This window comes from Sinocyclocheilus rhinocerous, unplaced genomic scaffold (genome assembly GCF_001515625.1).
Source record: "Sinocyclocheilus rhinocerous isolate Xijiao unplaced genomic scaffold, SAMN03320098_v1.1 scaffold1635, whole genome shotgun sequence".
Taxonomy (NCBI): Eukaryota; Metazoa; Chordata; class Actinopteri; order Cypriniformes; family Cyprinidae; genus Sinocyclocheilus; species Sinocyclocheilus rhinocerous.
In genome coordinates, this window is record NW_015627629.1 from 570859 (window position 1) to 589882 (window position 19024).

At 38.3% G+C, this 19024-nt stretch overlaps 1 protein-coding gene across 6 annotated transcripts in view; it reads left to right on the forward strand.

Moving 5' to 3' along the window:
- The first annotated feature begins 516 nt into the window (after window positions 1–516).
- Window positions 517–19024, forward strand: part of LOC107732115 (kinectin-like) — a 43830-nt gene continuing 25322 nt past the window's right edge. For all 6 annotated transcript variants that reach the window (XM_016543374.1, XM_016543388.1, XM_016543402.1 and 3 more), the window contains exons 1-13: window positions 517–764; window positions 9920–10569; window positions 10929–11108; window positions 13207–13359; window positions 14257–14387; window positions 14514–14627; window positions 15088–15210; window positions 15375–15487; window positions 15897–16041; window positions 17580–17664; window positions 17746–17954; window positions 18048–18116; window positions 18210–18247. In XM_016543374.1, the coding sequence (XP_016398860.1) occupies window positions 9921–10569; window positions 10929–11108; window positions 13207–13359; window positions 14257–14387; window positions 14514–14627; window positions 15088–15210; window positions 15375–15487; window positions 15897–16041; window positions 17580–17664; window positions 17746–17954; window positions 18048–18116; window positions 18210–18247 (2009 nt within the window). In that variant the 5' untranslated portion in view covers window positions 517–764; window position 9920. The remainder of the gene's footprint in view (window positions 765–9919; window positions 10570–10928; window positions 11109–13206; window positions 13360–14256; window positions 14388–14513; window positions 14628–15087; window positions 15211–15374; window positions 15488–15896; window positions 16042–17579; window positions 17665–17745; window positions 17955–18047; window positions 18117–18209; window positions 18248–19024) is intronic.

The window sequence follows — 19024 nt, forward strand, 5'->3', positions numbered from 1 at the left end:
TTGAAATGTTAATTCTTGATATCAACAATTTAATTGTCACTAGTGACAATGTTCATTTCTGATATCTGAAAATGTATTTCTGATATCAACAATTGGGAGGGTAATTTCTGATATCCAAAATTACTTTTGTTACAAGTAACAATCACATTCATGATATCAGAAATGAACATTGTCACTAGTGACAATTCAATTTTTGATATCAAGAATTAAATTGTTGATATCAAGAATAGACCTCTGTACTAGTAACCACGTGATTACTGATAACAAAAATAAAGGTTTTTACTAGTAAGAATTGTATTTCTGATATGTGAAATTGGAATTTCAACTAGTAAGAAATCAATTCTTGATATCAACAATTGATTTTGAATGGCAGCCTATGGTGACATTTAACTAGTGAAGATACAATTACAGATATCAAGAATTAGCATTTAAACTAGTGAAAATTGAATTGTTGATATCAAGAATTCATATCCTGAGAATGAATAAAAGTCAAAACGGCTTGCCATACAACCCATTCATCAAGAGCAAGAACTCCACTGCTCGCGAGATTTCCGTAGCTCGTCATCCCCGGTCTCCCTGGCAGAGCTCCGTCTTCCTCTCTCTCTCGCGCTGCGCTTCAGCCCACACTGACCTGACCCTGCCAGAGCGAAACAAGTCGACGTGCTGCCTACACCCGGCCCGGAGCCACAGTCCACAGCGCGTCCACTTAAGGAACGCCTTTACATCCCGACAGTAACAGTAATAGCGAGGACACACCACCGCAGGTACGTGAAGCAGCGGCTTTGTCCCGCTTTATATCCAGACTGTGGCAGTGAAGTGAAGCGTGAGTGGAAGGAGCAGATCACACAGGGCCTAGCGCGCTGTCTGCTCCGCTGATCCCTCTCCGTGCCATGCCGCCGGAACACAGGCAGCCTTTCGCTGGACAGGGGTTTGGATATAAATGCTGAAATCCTGAGATCCAGGCTGGCGGTAGACCGAGAGGACGTGAGCTCACGATGTTAGTTAATTTGTGCTTTGCGTGCGGGTTTTAAGCATAGACTGTATAAAAACTGGTTTTAAGTCTGCTGATGATGTCCGATCAATCCACGCCTATTTCTTTAAAGCTAAAGCTAAGCTAGTGATGCTAATAAGTGCGATAGAGCGGAAGACTTGCGTTTTCGTTCTCCTGCTGTGATATTTTCACTTTCTTTCGCTGTCGAGTTGAGAGACACGCTTGACTAGGCTGTCCAGCAGGCTGTGCTTGTGCTGCTGGTTAACGTTAGTTGGTCAGTCATGTGTTATGGTCAGTGAAGTGTCAGTCAGTTCTTTAGTAAACAGGTCGACCTACTTTAAATCCCGACTGTCATGCAGTCATTTCAGCGAGGGACAGGCGTTGTGTAAAGACTTTGCTCCTTGTCCTGACCTACTGTTATCTTATCTTGAAGGAGTGAACTTTGTTGTAGACCTGATGTAAATATCCACCTCACAGTGAAAAAAACATTTTGTTTGGTCTTGAGGTTTCATTGAAACGCTTATCGCTGCCACTGGAGCCTGTTTTGACTTTAGTAGTCCTGGTTCTTCGCACATTCCTGTCGAGGTAGCTAACGGGAAGGATTGTCTGTCAGAAGTAGTTGGTGGCTTTTAATAGTCACTTTAAGTTTGCGCATGCGCACTGACGTGTCATTCAAAGAAATGGGAGGAAGCCTTCATGGCAAGGACACATGTGTCCAGACCTCATGAAATCACAATTGTGCTGTGGCTTTTAATCCATGCCTGGTGTAGCACACTTCTAAGGGTTTACTACTTCTAGGGTATATTTAAAATATACAGTCATTTCTAATGGGAAGATAAATCTAAAATTTAGATGACTCGTATAGATTGCAACAGTTGGGTTTCAGGAAGTAAAAATGGCACCCATTTTGACCGTGAGAAATTATTATTATATATATATATATATATTTAAATAAAGTATAAAGCTTTAAAGACAGACCTACTGTGAGCTCCAAGGATGTTAATCGATAGTGTATGCTTTTGTTGAAGCCATCAGCCTGTATTATTTCAAAATAATTAAATAATTTAATAATATTTTTTTTTGCTTCATATCTAAATTTGTGATTCACCTTGCTACATCAAGTAACTAATCATGGTCATCGCCTGTTATGTAAATTCAAACATTGGCTTTTTATTAAAACACAAAGCATACGTCTAGTCCAAAAAACATCTTTCAATAGAAAATGTCATTACAGAAAATTGTGTTGTTTAAGCATTTTGTGAAGTCTGTAAGTTTGTTTATACTGGTGAGGAGCTGCTCTTTTCACACATTGCTGCCTTTGCACCAATATTATGTACCCTTATTTTCCTCTCTTTGTCTGAACCATTGTTCTGAGAAGTGTGTATTTAAATAAACACAGAGAGGTTTAAGTAATTAAGACAAGTAGATGACTTCATTTTCACTTCCTGTGCCTCGTGAGCTGAAACTCACAACACAACAAAGAAAGGCTTTTCTATCTTTATCCTTCATGTTTCTGAGGGACCATTTGAATGTTTTGAACAGTTCTGTACAAATAGATTAAAACTGGATATATTTCAGTTCATTTCCTAGTTCAGGGACTCAAAAGTCATGTGAGTAGTAGTCGATCATGGGAATAGCTATGTTTCCATCACCCTGTTTTTATGCTTGCTTGAGGTGGTTTTTGACTGGTGCGAAAAAGTGTTAATGCGAATAATGGGAGAGGGAAACGCATTTGCCGAATAAATTCCTCCATGTGCATCAAAAAAGTCATGTGACTTTGCGCAATGGGATGGGATAACTTGACTAACCAGCGGACCGATCTCGTTGCACAGCAGCATCTGAAATGTTGTTATGGTCATTCTTAACTTAAATGCCTGCAAATTCTGTCGTTAAAGTATTTCTGTATAATTGCCTCCCAGAACTGTCTTACTCGACTGCGTTCCCAAACAGCAGGTATCCACCTCCGAAAGCAATGACCGCATTTATTGTTCTCTGTCGTTAAAGTATTTCTGTATAATTGCCTCCCAGAACTCTTACACGACTGCGTTCCCAAACAGCAGGTATCCACCTCCGAAAGCAATGACCGCATTTATTGTTTCGTCTGCTCGCACTGAGGCGCAAGTAATTTATTATATATGAAAATTATTATATTCTGTGGCTTCACCTACATTTCTTAGTGATATTTAGTGCCAGTTTATCAGGAAGTGACGATTTTGTTCTATTGGACTCGTTGGTTGGAAACGGTGCTTATTCGCGAATGTTTTATGCGATATTCCAATTTTGCGCATAAGTTAAATTTGCAGTTTTGGATGGAAACCCAGCTATTGATTGGCTGTGTTTGAGTTTGAATATGTTGTGTGTACTGCCTCCAATTTGATAAAAATAGGCTGAAACTGTTTGCAATATGTAACGAAAAACATTTAGTTAGCACCGTAATATGACATTTTTAATTGTGGAATTTAGTTGTCATCTTGGAAATAATGCTGATTTTAATACATTTAAATTCTACGTTTTTTAATACATTTTAAATTCATAGAAAGTATTTTTATACATTTTAAATGTATATTGTAAAATTTTGGCAGCCTAATCATTTTAAATGTATATTGTTAAATTTTGGCAGCCTAATCAGTGAGATATTAAAAATAAGGGTTGGTATTACATCTGGTTGACCACATTGCATTGTGGGATACAGTACCCATCCTAGTAAACTCTGTGATATACATATTGGAAAATATAGGCCAGATGGGTATTCCATGCATGCAGTTCGCATAGAAAGAGTAGTATAGCAGTATGGTATTCTGAACATAGCCAGGCAAAGTGTTTACTAATCCAGATGGAAGTGTGGCATTGTGTTGTTGAGCAGATAGGTCCACTTTGCTTGGCACCAGCTACATAAAGCAACAGTCTCTGGCAGATTTGCCATAGCTAAACACCTCAGCCTGTGGCAGCGTTTACAGACGCACTGCTTCTAAGTGATTCACATCTTTGTTTTTCATTTTCCTCTTAGCAGGGCAAAGAAAAGTACACGTAGTTTAGAGCAAGTGAGTGCACCACACCCATCTCCACTTTGTTCTCTGTGCACAGGGCTGTGTGTATCTAACACACGTGAAGCCTAAGAAATGTGTTTCCACTTACTTAACAAGGAATATGCAAGTAAGGGCAATGAGCAGATTTAGCTTACACCCCAACAGCTGCTTGTCCTGTCTTGTATGTTTTCAAAATTCCTTTCCTGCATTTGCCATAATCTAGTATGCTTTCACAGAAGTATTTTCACACAAGTATTATATTTTAGGCTTTTTCTTTTAACATTTACATCAAAATTTCAGCTGACTAATTAGGGCTGCAATGACTAGTTGATAAGCAAACTAAGTGTAGTCATTTTAATCAAAACTACAAAATTTATTGTTAAACATTAAATGAATTTTAGCGTTCAAAAGTTTGGGGTCGGTAAGACTTTATGCTTGGGGGTCGAAAGTCTCCTATGCTCACCAAGGGTGTTTTTCTTTGATTAAAAGTACAATAAAACTGTAATAATATCAAATATTGCAATTTACAAAAACTGTTTTCTATTTTAGTATATTTTAAAGAATATCTTATGTAAGCAGGAATGATTGTTTATTGATATTAATGAAAACTTTAAGTGATACTTTAAGTATAGATTTTAATACTTACGCCCATCCAGAATCATTATTATTATTATTATTATTATCTTTGTATGAATGAAACTAATTATTTTTAAGTGTCTGATAATGGATATGGATTTAATCTTTTGTTTTATTTCAGTTTTTTCACGTAATTAATACATGATTATTAGACTACGGCTGTAAAACATGCATTATGAATGTTTTGCTATAAATAATTAATTTAATTAATTATTAATGAAAACCATATTGGGAACTCACCACATGGTACCATTTTTTGGTAGACCCTATGATCAATAACCAAAAAAAAAAAAGAAGTGAATATCAATGGAAAATATGGCTCAGACCGGTTACCTTTTTTATGCAGTCATTATAATGGAAAATCTGAGAAATGCTGTGGAATGCACTTAAACATGGCAAAATGTGTTAAGCTGAGCTAATAGTACTACAGTTTTTTTCTGGTAGCTGAAAGCACAATCAGATTAGACAAAATATTTAATAAATGTGCACACACAGACTTGTGTAAATGACATGCATTCCAGTTCCACCCTGATTCTGTCTTGGCCTGTCATGGGACTAATTGCTTGTTAAAGGGGTCATATGACGTTGCTAAAAAGGACATTATTTTGTGTATTTGGTGTAATGAAATGTGTTTATGCGGTTTAAGGTTAAAAAAACATTATTTTCCACATACTGTACATTATTGTTTCTCCTTTTGTTCTCTATGCCCCGCCTTTTTGAAACGCGTCGATTTTTACAAAGCCCATCGGTCTGAAAAGCAAGAAATAAAGAGTTCATATGCATCTTTCACGGAAATGGTTTCTTTTGGCTAATTAATGTTGTGAGATGTGACCGGAAATTGGAGACTGTTAGACTGATGGCCTCTTTAAGGACTCCTGGGAAATTGCAGTAGAATGGTGCTCCTAAATGTATTCTTAATGTAATCGGCTTATCCATATTCCTAAAACGGTAAATCTCTCGGATATGCGGAACTGAACAGACTCCAGTCAGACACAGAGCAAACGGCTGTTCCAGGACCTGGTGCTTCTTGTCACTGGTTTTCCTCACTGTCCTGAAGGCAGAATTCAGCCAGACATGTCATCCAGTACAACAGTGCACTTTTTTGTACAAAAGCACTCAACCAAACGTCCACTCTTATGGCTTCCATCAAGAGGCCGTCTTTTCCTTGTTGCCTCGTCGTAATTAAACATCAGACAAGACATCGATTTTTTTTCTCTTTCTTTTTTTCTATGGTAGTAAACGGTTTCATTCTGTCCGACTCAGGGTTTTTCATTATCATCAAATTATTGTTAACTAAAACTGAAACCATAAAAAAATTGCATTTCTTGCAATGAATTAAAGAATTAATGAATTTCTGCATGAATTAAAATGTCAAAAACACAAAAAAATTACTAAAACTTTACCTAAAATTAAAATGAAAACAGAAAATATAAAAATAAAATCTAAATCTAAATATTAACAAAAACTATAATAGTATATTGATACTAAAACCATTTTTTCTTATAAGGCCACACTGAGGCTTTTTAATGGCTAAGCTTTGGATCGATTATCATTGAAGGGGGAATCAGTGCCGTTTTCAGATCTGCGACCACTCCGCATCAGCGTACTCGAGTGATATTTTCCCGGCTGGATATTTTTGTTGCTTGCAAAGCCCCTCTGCACTTGAGTTTAGGATGTCAATTGAGTTAGCGAAGGGTGTCTTGAATGACCGCTCTGGCTTTGCATAGCTCCACAGTGTCATCTGTTCAACAAACAAATGCTGTTTATTTTATATGATAGAGGCTGTTTTAGCTTTGTTTTTGCTAAATAATAGCTCAGTGATCATATTGCTCATTTACAGTCTCTGTTCTCGCTGAAAAAAGTGGACGTGTGAGAGTGAGTGTCACCCGCTCACAGGTGCTTAGCTTGATGTCAATAAATAAACCCAGATTGCTGCCCTCAGCACACATACTAATTGGATCATACCACTGCGAAAGGGTGGAGGTGGAACGAACAAGCCAGAAATATAGAGGAGGTGATTAGGTGTGATTTTTAGAGTAAGAGAAGCAAGTAAAAGTCAACCACAGAGGAGGCGGCGTTCCAGGGCAGTCGGTGAATACTGTTGGTTGGCCATATTAGAACATCTTATGCAATTTGCTGAATAAGTGTGCCAAGATGTGATGATTTTGCTTTGCCTGAGGCATTCTGTTATGCATTGCCTGCTGAAAGTACAAATGGATAGCAACTGACAATACACAACTTTATCTCAAGATGTTTAAGATGATAATGAGATTGATTCTGATTCTGAGGGGGTAATCTGATATGGTTTACTTGTAGGTCTGTTGCTTAGAATTAGACACCACAAAAGCAATATAATATCCAAAGAGCGTTATGTAGTTGCAGGAAAAGGACGCCATATCATCATGTACACACTGCTGCTAAATACAGGTGTCACTCTTATTGTGCTGTCTCATTAGGCTTATATTTACAAATAATTGTTGGCAAACTGTTAGCAGCTATGTTTGTGGTTTTGCAGCTGCAAGATGTAATGCGGTTGCCACTAGGGGTGTGCGATGTTGACAAAAAGTAAAGTCTTTATATTTTTGGTAATAACATTAATTAGGCGATATTTTCTGGGAGTGCGCGCTTCGGGTGTGTGCAGCTGCTGTGCACACATTAAAAACAGTGCGTGAGTAATGAATCGAGTTCTTTCGCTGCTTCTTGTTCTTTTAAAATCGCTTGAACTTGTAAATTGGCATATTAATCTGCGAATCACATGCGTGCCTGAACTGTGGGGCCTGTTCCATACGTATCACAGATCAGCTGCGATTTGTTTACCCCGTAATATAGCCTATGACAGATCAGAACAATCATTAATTTAATAATTGAACTTAGCAATCCATAGCAATCGCATACAACGAAACGAAAATACAGAATAATTACAACAATCATTAACGCGCAATAAATAACGGTGTGTCATACACATTTTTCCCAGAACGTTCTTGCGACACGGTAGCAACACTTCCACGGCCCGGTACTGGGTCGCGACCCGGTGGTTGGGGACCTCTGACCTAAAATGATGAAAATCATCATTGGGAAAAATTTATCTGAAGTGTAATTTGACTGTTTAGTTTGGCTCATGTCCCATTAATTTATTTACATTTACATTTTGTCATTTAGCAGATGCTTTTATCCAAAGCGACTTACAAATGAGGACAGTAGAAGCAATCATAACTAACAAAAGAGCAACTATATGTAAGTGCAAATGACAAGTCTCGGTTAGCCTAACGCAGTACTAGTGTGACCAGACTAGGGCTGTCAAAATGGCTGATAAACTAAATTCGAATTTTTTACTTTAATATTATCAATATTCTAATTCTATTCTAATTTAAAAGGCATAATTTCAGTTAGGGGGAAAAAAGCTTTTGGCTTCTCTCCTGAGGCCACAAGAGGGCGCATCGAACAAAATATTATGCACGTTTCTTCAAAGCATAATAAAATAACACGACTATCTTTGAAAAAAGTCCATAACGTTTATAAACCATATATAATTAGTTGCTTAAAGAGCAGGTCATATTGGTTTTTGAAAAATATCTCTTTTGCAGTTTATAACGTAGCTATCCTTAAATGAAAACAATCTGCAAAGTTGTTAATCAAAAAAGTGCATGATAAACAAATATATTGTCTCTCAAAAGAGAGAGTCGATTCTGAATCGCTGGAAGGGAGGGGTTTGCTCCGAACTTGCTTGGAACAAATCGTTTCGAAATCATTGGCAAATGACTCTAATATTAAATGTATATTCTGAGAAAATTACAATGTTTTCTGACCTTAGATGCATTTAAACCTGTTGTAGGGGACTCCAACACAATATTAGGACACTTTAAAATACCATAGGACCTGCTCTGTAAACAATTAGAAACAAAACAGCATCATGCATGTATGTATAGTTTAATACAAAGGACCGAAAACCAATCACAAAGAGTACTTTCTTCATTTAAAAACTTGAGATGCAGTGGGATGGGGAAACCCGCCATAAAGTCTCGAGACATGTTTTTTAAAATTTGAACTTACATTAATTTTAAACATGTGGCTCTCTTGTGCAAGACGCGAGTGCAGCAGTGATAGATGTCCCTCTAGAAAATGCGGTAAATATGCGTTCTGTGTGAACGGCTTGGTTTTGGTTTTGACGTAAACGACATCTTCCCCGCATTGATTGTTCTCTTTTTCTGCAATATTTTGAATGAACAACGTAGCAGCGCCGCATCTAGTGGGTTCAACTGGATAGGCTAACAAAAGCATTAAAATGCAACCCTTACATCGTCGTCGCATTTCGTGCGCCACTGATATGGCTGCCTGACGCACACCTTAAATCCGAATGCAACGTTTTTGCATTTGAATGTGGATTTTTATTTTAAATTCGAAGAATATTCTAAATTCAATTTTTTTTTTACAGCTCTAGACCAGACGTCCCATTTTTTATTTATGTGGAGAGGGTGGAGTTATGACTTATGCTGCAGCCGGCCACCAGATGGCGATCAAAGATTTGGCTTCACTTTTTAGGTCAGATAAGGCACACTTGGTCATTTCATTAGAGCACGAAAAATTGCAGCTGCTCTGAGACACACAACAGTTTTGCTCCAGCTTTTTTGAACATATTTTTGTTGGTGAAACAGAGCAAAAACTGACAATATTATGTCCAAAATGTAACTCACTCAATATCAACTAAATTTTTGTTGAACTTTTGTATAAAATCAACACATTTGCGATCGCAACAATGGGCTAATATTTGGGAAATATGTAAGGAAATGTTCCTGCTTGTGTGATATTACTTTATATCATATCTTACAAATATACAAAACAAAATCTCATTCAGGGATATTTTTTGCCCTAATAACTTTTCTATTATAGTGTCATCCAATAGGCTTCATGAAGCATTGAATGGTTTTGGACTCTCAAGACTGGTTTTTGTTTGTTTTTTTGCAAAGTGAGTGACATACTCGATTATGTCAGCTCCCATATTGGTAAAACTGCAATTACAATATTATTGTAGACGATATATATCGCACACCCCTAGTTGCCACTCCCAAACTTTTGCATTGTGTTAGTAAGTGACCATCTGGTTTGTTTAAGTAGTCTTGATATTATGCCTTTTTTCATGTTAGTATTTCGGCCAATTTTGATTCTTTTGCATTTGTCAAGTGGCTGTTTGGCCCTATTGTCATGCATCCTGCTGGACTGAACATTTGTGCTCAATTCTGTCTTTCTGTTCTTCATTGCATTCTTCAAGAATGGCGCTGGACATGACTGACTCACAGTACCTTCTCATCCTGGCACCGTCGCTGGTCATTGCTCTCATGTTCCTCTTTTTCTGGCTCTTCATGAAAGAGACTTCCTACGATGAGGTTCTGGCCCGCCAGAAACGAGACCTCAAATTGCCTCCCGCCAAGCCCGATACTCGTAAAAAGAACGAGAAAAAGAAGAACAAGAAGAAGGAGACTGGCGGAAGTGGATTGGGAGGAGGTGGGGGCGGCGAGTCAGAGGAAGACCTGAGGGATTTCGATACATCTGATGCCACTAGCCCTACCTCGAATGATGAAGATTCTGAGGTGGTGCCCGTGAGTCCACCTGTTGCTGCTCCGGTCCTGGCAGAACCTCCGTCCGGGATAAGAGAGAGAAAAAAGAAAGAGAAAAAGCCAAAAGCTTCTCCAACAGCTGCTCCAGCTGCTGCCCCAACGGTTGTACCCCTTTCCCGTACAACCCCAACTACTCCTCCAACTTCAGAAAAACCAGAAGTCAATGGTTCCAAACCTGCTGTCCGTAAGGAGCCACCCCTCCCCCTGACCAAACAGTCCAGCCCACCGCAGCCTCAGGCCACGCCCCCTGCCCCCACTGAGACTACCAACAAAAAGAAAGCCAAGAAGCAGAAGAGTGAGTCTGGTGAGTGGACTACCTACAAATAGGAATATGTCTTATGCAAATACCATGCAATTGCTCCTTGAAAATGTGCAATGTTCTCATTCAGGAGGGCAATCCAGCTTTTGAACTGTAAAGCCTAAAAGTATACTTAAGTTATGATGCAAGCACTTCGCATATATGTACAGCTGGTTTTTGCAGTTCTGCCAAATATTTCCAGATGCCGAAATTCCAGTGCATCACTACTAAAAATCATTCAGAACCAGAACCATTCAAAAACCATTCAGAACACCCTGACAACCACCATCTATACCCTAGCAACCACCCAGAACACCTTCTTCTCATGTTCCTCTCTGAAGATTTCTGACTCTTATTTCTCACAGAAGAGCATCCACCTGAAGTTAAGCCTGATCTGTCTCCTCCTGTGGTGAAGGAGAAGCCTGTGATCATCGAGGTAAAGGCAAAGGACGGCGCCGCTCCTTTTGCCACAGCAGCACCACCAACTGCCTCTAGCGGCAGTGGGCGTAGGAAGAAGAAGCAGAAGGTGGAACCTGTCATCACAGGTAAGAATAAGCCAAAATCAGACAAACTAGAGAGGTTATAATTCTCAGTTGAGTCAACAGTGAGAGCAAAAGGGAAAGGTCAGTGAATCAATAAAGTGGGCATCTGGTCTGTTAGATATATGGCAAGGTTTTGTAAAGCCCATATCACACAATATAAAAGGGTTATTTCAGCTAAACATGAAAATCTATCATCATTTGCTCACCCTCATGTTGTTCCAACCATATGACTGACTTGCTTCCAAGCAGTGTTGGGCAAGCTACTTGTAAAATGTAGTGAGCTAAGCTAGCATTTACTCTACATTAAATGAAGCTTCACTACACTGAAGCTACCCTCTGGGAAATGTAGCAAGCAAAGCTACAGCAAAATGGCAAAAGAAGTTTACTACATTTAAGCTATTTTTTACAATTTCATTTTTATATTGAACCAACTTCATTCCAAGTCTGTGCTATCTCAGTGATCAATAAAACTATCAGTCAAACAGATAGGCAGGCATAATTGTTCAGTTCAGTTGTTTATTCAACAACTGTTCGAAACCAATTTGGCAAAAAAAAAAAAAAATGTGATCCACATAAAAACAAAACCAGGTATCGAGAGTGTATGTTCATGCGTTCGCACCTAGGTTTGCATTTCCGATTTGAGCTCGAGCTTCAGAAATGCTTGGAAAAATGTAGCTGGTGTGGACGCTACCACACTACTTGATCAGTAAAAGAGCTTTGCTACTGAAACGCTATTTTATTCAGAAAACAGCGACGCTACCACGACGCTATTGAGAACAACACTGCTTCCAAGGAGCACAAATGGAGATGTTCTGAAGGTGTTCTGTATGCTGCTCTTTTCTCTGCAAGGAAACTATACCATGACCAGTGGTTGTGACGCACCAAAAGGAGCAAAAAAGCATCATAGAAAAGTGGTCTATATGCTTTCATATCTCACTCGAGCAAATTCAAACTGCATAGTCGAGAAATATTTTTGTGGACTTATGAGTTCTATGGACCACTGCAATGCAGGGTCAGAAATTAACTTTTCCATTAAGGGGCAATATTTTCCCCCTAGGATTGATTTCCAGGGGCATATTTTACCCTTGTAAGGGCAATTTTTATAATTAATTATTAATTGTATCTGTTGCCTTTTATGCCAAATGCTTAAATTTAACCAATTACATAAACCAATCAGAATACTATTAACTGTTACCAATAACAACAAACTGTTTAAAATTGTAAAGAAATTCTACATTCAAAAAAAGACCTCGTATCAGGGTAGGGCTGCAATATTATGAAAAATAAATATTGTCAGTTATTCCTCTTGATATTGTAATAATGGTAATGTCGATTAATAGAATACATATAAAAACATTTTTGTGTTTGGAGAAATGGCAGGTCAAATTTTGGCTCCAGACAAGCATGTTGGTTCATGATGTAGTCTAATGCAAATTACAATCACTGAAGCTTCTAATAGGCTAAATTAATCTCTTACTTGCATCGTATCTGCAGTTTATTGTTTATAATGAGAGAATTCAGTCAGTAAGTGCGTACACGCAACAGAACTCCGGTGTTTACAGCACTGACTAATCAAAAAGCCTCTGATTGGCCATTGTGTTTTTAAACTCAACAGAAACGTGTGATTGGTTGTAATTCTCAGTGCTGCGAAAAACAACACATAAAAGGAAATCTGATGCAACGTACGCAGATCTAACGGTAATGCAGCGAATTGACGCTTTCCCTGCATTTTAACATTTTATTTTAACTGCGACAGCCGTAATATATTTAGTTTAATTGTGCAGGGGTTGTACATTTTTTAACCTCATTATCTTGAATTTGTATGGTAGTTTTGTTCATTTTTGTAGTATTTTTTGCCACAAGCCCCCGTTAAATTCCGACCCTGCTGTAGTGCATTTTTAACTTTAACTTGGAAGTGTCCTTCCTCATTCACTGTTATTGTATGGAAAAGAGCAGCATGAACATTCTTCTAAACTTCTCCTTTTATGATCTATAGAAGAAACAAAGTTAAACCAGTTTGGAGCAACATAATGATGAGTAAATGATTTTAGTTTTGTGTAAAGTATTGCTTTAATAATTCCTGTGGTCATATTTGTTTCAGTGGCTGAGGCACATGTCCAGTCCTCAGCCCCAGTCACTCAGACTGACTCCACCACCTCGACAAACCACCAGAGCAACCAAAACAATGAGGCTCCGTCCCCTGCTCCTGCACCCACCAAACATGGCAAGAAACAGAAGAGCGAAACTAACAAAGGTACTTGGCATCTTTTAATACAGTTTTTTTTACAGTATCACACAGAAAGGGGAATATAGCTGGATTTTAATTATTTTGAACATTTTTATTGATGCTTTTCCATGTTGAATAAGTTATAAGTATATTCATAATCAGCTTTTCCCCCCGCATTCTCCACCATCTTGAAATTACAAAGGATGTAATCAATCCTGCCTTAGAATTTGGGCTAAAGAAGGCATATTAAAGCGATACTCCACCCCAAAATGAAAATTTTGTCATTAATCACTTACCCCCATAGCGCCATTTTGGAGAATATGAGCTGAATGCAGGCAGCGTACACTCTTCTGTAGCGTACAAGGATACGTTTTCTACGTGTATTTACGCTTTGATTTGAAAGAAAACAGTGCATCCTTTTGGCGCGGCTGACACAGAAGAGCGTACGCTGCCTGCGTTCAGCTCATATTCTCCAAAATGGTGCTACGGTGATGCGGAGAGACAGAGGATATGTTGAATAAAGTCGTTATTTTTGTTTCCTTCGTGTACAGAAAGTATTCTCGTCGCTTCATAATGTTACGGTTGAACCACTGATGGCAGATGGACTATTCTGACGATGCTTTTCATACTTTTCTGGACCTTGACAGTGTAATTTACTTGGCAGTCTATGGGACAGTCACAAGCCTCCCGGTTTTCATCCAAAATATCTTAAATTGTGTTCCGAAGATGAACTAAGCTTTTACGGGTTTGGAACGACATGGGGGTAAGTGATTAATGACAAAATTTTCATTCTGGGGTGGAGTAACCCTTTAAGAGACAGCATAACCTATGATCCCATTAAATACTGCCTACGGAGGATTTTGAAATTGTGATCATTTCCTGATGGTGTGAGCAGGAGGCTGATACGTGTCTGTTTTTGTGCAGAGAACTCTGAGGTGAAGCTCAAGGAGCTGCTGGCCAGTCTGAGTGGACTTGTGCTGTCAGATTCTGATGTGGTCAGTCTCGTCTCGCTGCTCCGAGACAAGAGTCCCAACGCTTTGGACAGCTGGTATAAGGTTAGAGGATTCGGTTGACTTTTATTTTTTGATTAGTGTTTTTTGCCATCATGCAGTAATGAAATGTGTTTAGTGAAAGCTTGAGTTGTCAGATTTCTGATGATTTTTCTGGTTTTGCTTTCTCAGTCTGCAGCTAAGTTTGAGCCCTCAGCCCAGCAGCTCGCAGAGAAAGATCGTCTTCTGAGCACGCTACAGGAGGAGGTGTCCATCGCCAAGGGCAAAGTCAAACAGCTAAGCCAGGTTAGTAATTTATTTCATTTATATTTCCTGATGTGAGTACCAGGTTATGTGTGTGTTGCTTTCCATGAATAAGGTTTTAACGGTTAATTAATTAAATATTTAGGTTTACTTTATTTATTACTAGAAAATAATCATCTCAGGGTTGTAAACACTATTAAAACACGTTGCCAAAGTTTTGCTAAATTTGCATACCTCATTTAAAATAAACCTGCTTATATAATGTTTAAGTTAATTTGAGAAAAAAGGTTCTGAATAATTAGACTATTTTTTACCTTTTCTGGCTACAAATTAAAATGGTCTTTTTATTTCTTTTTATTAATTTCAAGCCCTTTTTTTGCAAAGTGCCACATAAGCATCCTATAGTTATGACACAATATAGAAAATAAGTACCATAAATATAACTGAAAATTTAAATATAACTTTAATGAGCTTGGTAGTAATTTATTGAATGGCACTTCAGGAACTGCAAGCTGAGAAGCAGAAAACAGGCCATGTGGAGTCTGTGCTGCATGAACATCGTGTTGCCAGAGAGAAAGACATCATGCAGGTGAAAGCTCAGAGCTTCCAGGAGATGCAGATTAAGGTAATCAATCTTGATGACCGATCAGACAGTCACGCAGAAGGCAAATTGTAGATCAGTGGACTAGATCTGACCATGCAAGTCATAATAGACCATAAGAAAGCATGCTTGATGTGGTATTTTTATGTGTAAGAACATCCAATGACAAGTGAACTTTCTCTCTGCAGTTCCAACAGTTAAGAGAACAGCTGGACGGTCAGATTGCTCGACTGCAGCAGGAAAACGGCATCCTGAGGGATGCTGTGGAGAGATGCTCCACCACCAACCAGATGGAGACCAAGTGAGTCCTACCAACTGCCAAATTCCCCTTCTTTGGTCCACTTATAGTGTCAAGATTCCTAATGTAGTTTTTCATGATCATCTTCCAGCCTTTTTCTAAATTTTTTTTGGAATTAAATAGGGTTTTCACAGAACCATTCATGTTCAGAAGTGGCACATACTGTTAAAGGGATAGTAATAGGTAATGGTAATGAACTATCCCTTTAAAGTCAGACTGAAATGATCAGTCAAGCTATTTTATCTCAAAAGACCAAAGAAAGTGTAATTCCTCATGCTATGGCCACTTTAGAGCACTTCCATGTTGACACTTGGAATTTTCAGGCACTTAAGTGTCAGGATTGGTGGAAACACTGGAAATTTCCACAATCTTTTGCGTACTTAGATGGCTTACATTTAATGTGTGTTTTCAGGCAGTCATCCGAGCTGAATAAACTGCGTTCAGAATGCAACGGCCTGATGAAAGAGCTAGCAGAGACCAAAAACAAGCTGCAGCAGGAAGAGTTGCAACGGAAGAGTCTAGAAGTCAACTACAAGCAAAACGTATCCCAGCTGGAGGTGCCTGTCACATCATTGTCTCAAAGCCTTGCACAATACACATCTTTTAACAACTTAACTTTTTAACATCCCATGAGTCCCATTTTTATTAGAACACAGAACAAGGCATTTACAAAATGTATAAAAGAAACATTTTTAAAAGTTTTATGATGTGTATAAAATATGCAGCTAACTACCTTGCACTAGTTTAGAGGTGTGATGTTAGTTTAAACAGTCATGTTCAGATGCTGTGCTAATTGACCTTCAATTGAAGAGTTTTGAAAGCTGTTTTAAAACCAGCGTCGCTTGCCCAGCTACTCATAATTTAAAAAATGCAGTCAGAACTGCACAAGGAAAACCGCCCCCTTTCCAACGGTGCACTAAATCAGTAAAATCATGTAATGTGACTTTTGCAAAATGGGACATGCTTGATTTATTAGAGTTGATTAGATTTATTCATGTTTTTAAAAGCACGAAAGATAACTTGCGCTGTTCCTCAGGAGGATTTCTGTGCACGCGCTCAGAGACGAAACAGAACACCGACATGTAAAGTCAACTTTTAGCTTAAGGTGCTTGCCTAATACACGCAAAAAGGTGTTAAAATGTGGCACTTGGTGATTATTCACGTAAACCCTCATTGGTTATGTCTTCAGTTAACGTAAACAGTTGAGAATGAAAATATGTGTGTAACAGTAAATTGGATCTGTGCGGCTCTTAAAGTGACAGCAGGCTAATATTCCTGCTGCTGACTGTGCGCTTAATATTAATCAAGCAACAAAAAACAAAGAGACAATCACTCACTGCTCTTGACTGAAGGACTTTTGTAGCTATAATAAGAAACAAAGGAAGTTTAATTCTTACAGTGAAGACTGTGCTGTTTTATTTTACATTTGATTATTCAGGTTCTGTAGTAGGCTGTTAACTGAATACTTGCTTTAAAAACTTAAAGCACTGTTTGTTTCATTTGTATCTTTTCTATTGTACTTGTCCTTTGCTTTTTTTTATTACTGACAGTTTAATTATTTTCAATAATTTGAGGACTTTCTTTGTTTTTACTAATATTAGTTACCCTAGTATTCTGCTGTGGTATTGAGAATTGTGAAATTTCGCTGGTCTCTAAAATGTAGATGTCATAGCAACCTTATTTACAGAAAATCTATATTTGATATATATCGCTATCTTTATATAAATCACTCATATAAAGTTTTGGTCATGTGGCCCACTCGTAATCTTGTTAAATAATTGTGATTACAATATTGACCAAAATAATCGTGATTATGATTTTTGCCATAATCGAGCAGCCCTACGGGAATTTTTAGAGAAGTGTGTTTGATTATTTCCTCTGCTCACTTTATGCACTTTGATTTGTATTTTTAATGTTTCAATTTCCATTTTCCTTACAACACTGCTTGTTGGCAGAATTAGCTTGTTACAGGAACTGTTGAAAACAGCTGAGCTTCTCTTTAATGTCTCTAAAATGTAGCATCTGTTTGTAGCGCCACTACTTTTAGCTACTTAATCCCTATTGAGTTGAAACTGTTTTGTATCTTTTGTTGCAGGATGCGAAACGTCGTTGGGAAGAGCTGCAGAACTATTTGCACAACGTGAGTGCAGAGAGAGAAAAGCTTCAGGCTGCTAAACAAGGTAGAAACACACACGCACACCCTTACAGACATCAAGTGTTCTGCACACACCACTTAACCAGTGTCTTCTGTGTCTTCTCAGAGCTGCAGAATCAAATGATGGCTGTGGAGAGCGAGATAACCAGTAAAAACAAGGAGATCCAGACTCTCCACAGCAGCCTGACGGACACGCTCATCTTTAAAGAGCAGGAGCAGCAGAAGGTCAAGCATCTGGAGCAGAAGGTCATGCAGCTGTTGGAGGCATCTCAGCACACCATGCAGCCTGACGACCAACTACAGGAACAAGTCCAGGTACCTGAGGAATCACTGTACTCCTCGAACTCTAAAGAAGCATGTATGCATGTTATATGGCTGCAGATCATCACACAACGTTGTCGTTTATAGGATCTTCTTAAAGAAAACAAAATGCTGAAAGTTCAGATTGATAATCTTCAGACTCAGCTCAACACTCAGGTATGTGTGTGGGTTGCTGGATGAAGGTGAATCTGTCTCTGCTTGTTGGTGGACAGTCATGTTTAAGAGTAATTTCTTTGTTCCTCCTCTTAGGCTACAGCAGTATCACATTTCGATGAGCTTCAAAAACTGTAAGTGATCAGCGCAAAGCTTCCTTGTTTTATAGTTTTGCACAAAGTAAGGCATGTTTCAGACTGCACATGTAAACAGTGCATATATATTTTGACACCCGTATTAACAGGTTAGGTTACAGTTTTCACATTGACAGTGCATAGCAGAAACTTCACTGCAGAAAAAAATCTAAAATGCACTTTAAAACTGTTTATCAACAGTCATTTGTTTTATATATATATATATATATATATATATATATACACACACACACATTCAGCTACAGTAGGCTAGGTTTATTTAACATGTAGTAAGAAATATTACAGAAATTGAATAAAGTGTATAAATAAAACACTGCATAGTCTTCACTGTATCAATCAAAAATGATTAACATTAATAATGACAGACAGCAGCAGGTAAATAAGGCTGCTGTCCCTTTAAGACCAACTACACAGATCCAATATACTGAAACTGGTTTTCACACAATTGTTTTACATTTATTTAACATATAACCGACTGTGTTTACTTGAATACTCCACACGACGGGTTTTATGACAACTGTGTGCGTATTTGACCATTCAAGCACAATAAAACATGAAAGAGATCCGTTTTCGTGATCGCATGCTGTCTGAGAGAGACGCTTTCTGAGTGCGTGTCAGTCAGCGAGAGCACCGCATTGAGTTCTTTTTCACTGCTTATGGACCCTTTTCACAAGACTGTGATGACGCGTTTAACGGTCATCAGCATCGTAAATCCTCGAAGGTTTTTCATATTTGTATTTTTTTTTAAATGTATGT